Genomic DNA, 6,362 nt, shown 5'->3' with positions numbered 1-6,362 from the left:
CGCTTCTCCCGTATGAGTCTGGGTCCCCAGAGACTCGCCCGGAACTGGAGCTCAGAGCCTGAGACTCCCTCCCAATTGAAACAGACAACTGCGCCCTCAGCCACCAGCTCGCTCCACGCACACCTCCACCCCTTAGTATTTCACTTCAGCACTGCGCCTCCTCTGAGTCTCGGTATGCTTTTCTCTTTCCTTCTAGTTGTGGAATTTCCACTCAGCCAGCCTTCCTGTGGTTCTGGGTTGCCTCCCATGTTCCGTCTCTTAGTTGTATTTTTGAAGTGGTTGTGCGAGGCAGCAATCTCTGGTGTTTACATATGCCGCCATCTTGGTTTCCGAGTTTGTTTCTTAAAACTTAGTGCAAGAGGAAACACGAAGGGGGCACTCCATTGGGAGGGAAGAGGCCTTGAGGGGTGGAATCTGGTCCACCCTGAGGCCCTTGTATTAGGTCCACGGTGGGACTCTCCAGAATGATCCTTCATTGAGGCCTTTGGTAAAGAGGGGGCGATGCCTCAGGCGACCCCTGACCAGGGCCTGCTCGCCTTTGGCTTCTTTTGGCCCCTACGAGAAAGCAGAGGCAATGCCTCAGGGGGCCCCTAACCAGGGTCCCGATCTCCTTTCCAGGGCGGGGCCTACGTGGTGAAGCTGCTGGAGGAGTACGCCACGGGGCCCGCGGTGCTCACCGTTGCCCTGTTAGAAGCCATTGCTGTGTTTTGGTTCTACGGTAAGATGCTTCCTTCCACCAGCCACAGACCTGTCTCCATCAGCCCGCAACCTCCAGACTGGGGAAGGGCTGATTTCACCAAAGGGCGGGGAGGTGTGGGGGGGTGGGGCCGGGGTGGGAGATGTCACCTCCTGGTGGGTCTGTGAGATAAGCTCAGGTGAGTGCCTTCCTCAGAAACAGGCCCTCCTCTCCGCCACCCTCACCCCTTGCACAGCAGGTCGCTTTTACCTGGGGAGGATGTTTTTTCCCTCCGAGTTTATTTTATTTATTTACTTACTTACTCACTTCCTCACCCGAGGATATTTTTGCATTGATTTTTACAGAGAGGGAAAGGCAGACAGAATTATCGTTGTGAGAGAAACACATCGATTGGTTGCCTCTTACATAAGCCCTGAGCAGGGCTGGAGAGGAGCCTACAACCGAGGTACGTGCCCCTGACTGGAAGTGAACCTGGGACCCTTCGGTCCGCAGGCCGACGCTCTATCCACTGAGCCAAATTGGCAAGGGCAGTGGTTCTCAACCTTCTGGCCCTTGAAATACAGTTCCTCATGTTGTGACCCAACTATAAAATTATTTTCATTGCTACTTCATAACTGTAGTGTTGCTACTGTTATGAATAGTAATGTAAATATCTGATATGCAGGATGGTCTTAGGCGACCCCTGTGAAAGGGTCGTTGGACCGCCAAAGGGGTCGCGACCCACAGGTTGAGAACCGCTTGGCTAGGGCTTCCCTCTGAGTTGAAATGTTTACCTGGTGGAGACAGGCTGAAGCGGTCCCTGCAGCTCACCCACAGTGGATGCTTACCATCCTGACTGGCGGTGAGAACTGGGTGGAACACACAGACCCAGGGCCCGGTGAAGGCATTTGCAGGGACCGTATCCACTGTCTCAGAGAGTGGCCCTCAGCTTACATTTCGAAAGCAAGAGCTCCCCGCAAAGTCCGGAGGCAGAGGTTAGGAGTTTATCTTCTAGGGAGGAGGCCAGAATGTTCCTGTTTGGATGATCGGCCCTGGAAAAACCGCCTCAGGTCCTGGGATGGAATCTGATAAGCATGAAACCACCAGGAAAGACACACAGTGAGCTCACCTGGCTCCCCCGGCAGGAGCCCCTGCGAGGGGCAGGGGAGGGCACAGGCAATCAAAGTGAAGACAACCAGGTCCAGGGATGCCTCTATCTTTAAAATCCAGAAGAGACGAATTCATTCTGAAAATGTGTTTATTTTTCTAGTTCCTATGATAATAAAACAGCTTTAGTGTGTTTGTCATTGTGTATAAGTAGAGGCCTGGTGCACGGATTTGTGCACTGGTGGGGTCCCTCAGCCTGGCCTGCACCCTCTCGCAATCCAGGACCCCTCGGGGGATGTCAGACTGCCAGTTTCAGCCCGATCCTCATAGGCTGGCCAGGGGTCGGGCCGAAACCGGCAGTTTGACATCCCCACAAGGGACATAGTAGTGTGAGAAGCAGCAGGCAGCTGTGGAGGAGCCTAAGTGGGCACCGCACCACTCCCACTCATCCTGGCCCAGCTGCGCCTGCTGCTGCCACTCAGTAAGCTCGCTGAGTGGTGCTCCCGCTGTCAGAGTACACTAACCACCAGGGGGCAGCTTCTGCCTTGAGCGTCTGCCCCCTGGTGGTCATAGCGACTGGTCAAATGGTTGACCAGTTGCTTAGGGTTTTATATATATATAGATATGAAGGCGGGGGGGGGGGCATGTTTTGTGTTGCACATGAGTCCAGTTTTTAAAAAAGAAGTCCTCCCCACCTCCTCGGCAATTCAGACGACAAAGTTCAAGTGTGAGCACCACTCTAGACCTGCCCGAGGTACTGCCAGGCTCTCTCAGGGAAGCCAGCACAGGGCACCCTTCCTGCCCCTTCTTGATTTCTCACCAGCCGGGGGTCTCACTTCTCACTTCCATGCCAGTTACTTTGACAGAAGAACCTTGATGATGCTCTGACAGGGGGCTGGGCCGTGCTGTGGTTAAAATGGAAGTTTCCCGTACACGGTCATAAGGTCCCAGTCAGTTTCTGTTGAGCGGGTTCGTCATTCCTAACTAAAATGTAACTGTCCCTTCCCCAGTACCAATACAATAAAATGTATGCTGAGATCTTAGAAAGGCCGTGTGGGCACCAGGAGGGGTCTTTAGTCTCTCCCCAGCGGTCCCCCTACCCACCCTACTCCATGTAGAAAGAACGTTGCTTGCTCTGAAATGCAATTCTGGGACAAGTCCCTCTGTCCCACTTTCAGCCCAGATCGGTGCCCTGAGCCCCTCACGGGACATTTCATGGCAGCTCCTCTCTCTGAGGGACCGGACAGCCCGCGTCCTCTCGCAGTGATCAGTCCCTCTCTCTCTCTCTCCCCCCGGCTGGTTGCAGGCATCACCCAGTTCTGCAGCGACGTGAAGGAGATGCTGGGCTTCAGCCCCGGGTGGTTTTGGAGGATCTGCTGGGTGGCCATCAGCCCTCTATTTCTCCTGGTGAGTTGTTATTCCCCTTCTCCTTCCTGCCCTGGAGAAAGACCCACTCAAACACTTACAAGAAATAAATCGTATCAAAGTGAAACATACACAGAAAAGGGTCCAAATTGTAAGTGTACACGCCATGCAATGTTATAGAGGGAGCACACTTTTGTAGCCAAAATCATCCCAAGAAGAAAAAACAATGAGCTGCAGCCCCTCTGTGTCCCCTCCCAGTCACCGTGCCCAGCCTGGCTAACCACTCTTCTGACTTCCAACACCATAGCGTCATCCGGGCCTTGGTCACCTTATTGCTTCCTTCCCCTGCTCAGGGATCATGATAAACAACGTTCATTGAACAGTAAGCACCAGGCCAGACGTGGTATTACTTTTAATCCTCACTACAATTCTTCGAGGTAGTATAGTTCTAATACCCCAATTTACATTTAAAGAAAATTGAGGCTTAGAGATATTAAGTAGAGGGTTTGAAGTCACATGACCTTTAAGAACTGTTACTGGGCTGGGTCCTAGTGGTTTTATGTCCATTTTCTTTTCTTTTTAAAAAAAAATGTATTTTTATTGATCTTAGAGAGGAAGGGAGAGGGAGTGAAGATAGAAACTTCAATGATGAGAGAGAGTCACTGATTGGCTGCCTTCTGCACGCCCCACACTGGGGATCAAGCCCACAACCTGAGCATGTGCCCTGACAGGGAATTGAACAGTGACCTCCTGGTTCATAGGTTGATGCTCAGCCACTGAGCCGCGCCGGCCAGGCTTCTGTCCATTTTCTTAAAGACGCCCCCACACAGGTCCTCCAGTATGACCTGAGTCCATAGTAGAATCTACTTATTGCCGAAGGACCTGGATGAGAACATTTGGGATCAGCCGTTGCCCATTTGCCAGGACGTGTTCGGTGGCCACAGCATCTTTGCTGCAGGTGCCCTGCGCTTCCCTGGTGTCTGTCTGGAGGAGATGTCTGCCCAGCGATGGAAAGCACCTGCTAGCACCCCTGGTGCGCTCGGAGGTGGCCTTGGGGGGGAAACCACACCGTGCACATCGGCAGGGACTGCTGTCCTGGTCTTTTGTGTACCTGTAGGTTTATTTGGAGAGGGGGAGCTTGTCTACCTTTTGGCGCCGGAAACATTACGGTGGACTTCCTACCTAATGAGCTCCAGCTTATTAGCAGCGTCTGGGCCATCCATTGTCCTTAGGACGTCTCTGCCTTGTCTGCCTTCCCCCTCTTTGAAAACAGCCCCTTTTGCGATCTGTTTTGACTTTCTCAGGGAAGCCCTTTATTCTGTACTTTTTGTACAACACATTAGTCTGTGAGATGAACGGCATGCTCACCTGGCCTTCTCCACGCTGCCCGTGCCTCTCCCCAGAATTCCTCCTCGAGGTTTCCAACACCTGAGCCAGCCGAGCATCAGGAACGCCCAGCGGCTCTGGTGTGGGCTTTGGGCTCCAGGGTCCCCTAGACCCTGGCCCGGTCGTTCCTTGTTGCCTTACCAACTCCTTGTCGCTTTTCGATACATTAGAAACATATCCATGTTAGAATCCAGAAACGGTAGTTGTTGCCAGCGAGAGGTTTGGTCTGAATCACCTGCCTGACATGACTAGAAGTCGAAGTCCTGACATAAATGGGTTATTCATTTACGTTATTGCCAGTGCTTCTCCGTAATCTACTTAAATCCTTTCATTTGTTTTCCAAAGGAAGGAGACACTGGATTCATTTCTGGAGGGAAGAAGTCGTGTTTGTTTGTTCGCTTCAGCAGTCCCCACACAGGCAGGAAATGATGTCCGGGGCTGACATTTGGGAGAGGCAACCGAGGCACTCAACACGGACATAAAATTTAAGGGGCACCCCAAATCTCAGCAATAAAAATAAATGCTATTTTTTCTTTGTTAATCCTCACCTGAGGATATTTTTTCCATTATCTTTAGGGAGAGTGGAAGAGAGAGGGAAAGACAGAGAGGAACATCCATGTGTGAGAAGAGAGACACATCAATTGGTTGCCTCCCGCTCATGCTCCAACTGGGCTAGGAATTGAACCTGCAACCCAGGCACATGCCCTTGACTGGGAATGGAACCCGAGACTCTTTGGTGCACGGGCCTATGGTCCAACCCCTGAGCCTCACCGCAACCCAGGCACATGCCCTTGACCGGAATCGAACCCGGGACCCCCAATCCGCAGGCCAACGCTCTATCCACTGAGCCAAACCAGCCTCGGCGAATGCAATATTTTTTTTAATATATTTTATTGATTTTTTTACAGAGAAGAAGGGAGAGGGATAGAGAGTTTAGAAACATTGATGAGAGAGAAACATTGATCAGCTGTCTCCTGCACACCCCCTACTGGGGATGTGTCCGCAACCCAGGTACATGTCCTTGACTGGAATCGAACCTAGGACCCTTCAGTCCGTAGACCGACGCTCTATCCACTGAGCCAAACCGGTCAGGACTGCAATATTTTTTAAAAATCTGAAGTTAATGCCCAAAACAATCCCTGATGAACAAAATATCAACATTTAAAATAGAGACAGGATCCAACCCTGCATTGGGATGGCTTCGCTCACCCCCTCACCCTAATCCGGCCGTGTCAGATCCTGTCTTTGTAACATATTGCGCTCAGATATTACTTATCTTGACTCCTGAAATTTTGGCCCCCTGAAGTGTTGTGCCCGGGGTGAGTGCCTCGCATCTCAAACTGACCCTGGCCCCAGGCTTTTATTGTTTTCATCTCTGTGAACTGCTGGGTGTCCGGCGGACCGGGCGAACCCCTGGTGGACTGTGTGTTTTGCTGTCCAGCAAAACCTACGTGCAGATCTGGCTTCAGACACATTACTCACAATTCCTGTGATGCTCGCTTTCCTCGTGTCCTGTAGAGGCAAGTGCTGCGGGGCACGATGAAGAGGAGGCACATCTGTCTTCCACTTCTGGGTTTACTTAAGCAGATCCCCTGCTCTGGGCTTTTTAAGGCTGCTTTAGGTAAACAATGAGTAGCTTACTAAAAATAATCTTTGTCACTGAAGCCAAGTTACAAAAAAAGAAAATATTGTCTTTGAGCAAGGAGAGCCTGGGACGTGCAAAGGGGCGAGGCTGGGACGTGCAAAGGGGTGTCTGAGACAACGCCTCCTGGCCACAACAAAGGCGTGAGGCCTCCCTGAGCTGCACTGGACTTCACACATGACGTCA

General features: G+C 51.7%; 1 protein-coding gene across 1 annotated transcript in view; it reads left to right on the top strand.

The window, feature by feature from the left end:
- SLC6A4 (solute carrier family 6 (neurotransmitter transporter), member 4) overlaps nt 1-6,362 on the top strand; it is a 31,682-nt gene that overhangs the window by 18,962 nt on the left and 6,358 nt on the right. The window contains 2 exon segments of the mRNA XM_006779650.2: nt 619-718; nt 3,090-3,190. Coding sequence (XP_006779713.1) covers nt 619-718; nt 3,090-3,190 — 201 coding nt within the window.

This window comes from Myotis davidii, unplaced genomic scaffold, assembly GCF_000327345.1.
Source record: "Myotis davidii unplaced genomic scaffold, ASM32734v1 scaffold363, whole genome shotgun sequence".
Lineage (NCBI taxonomy): Eukaryota > Metazoa > Chordata > Mammalia > Chiroptera > Vespertilionidae > Myotis > Myotis davidii.
This window is presented reverse-complemented; position numbering and strand designations above follow the sequence as displayed.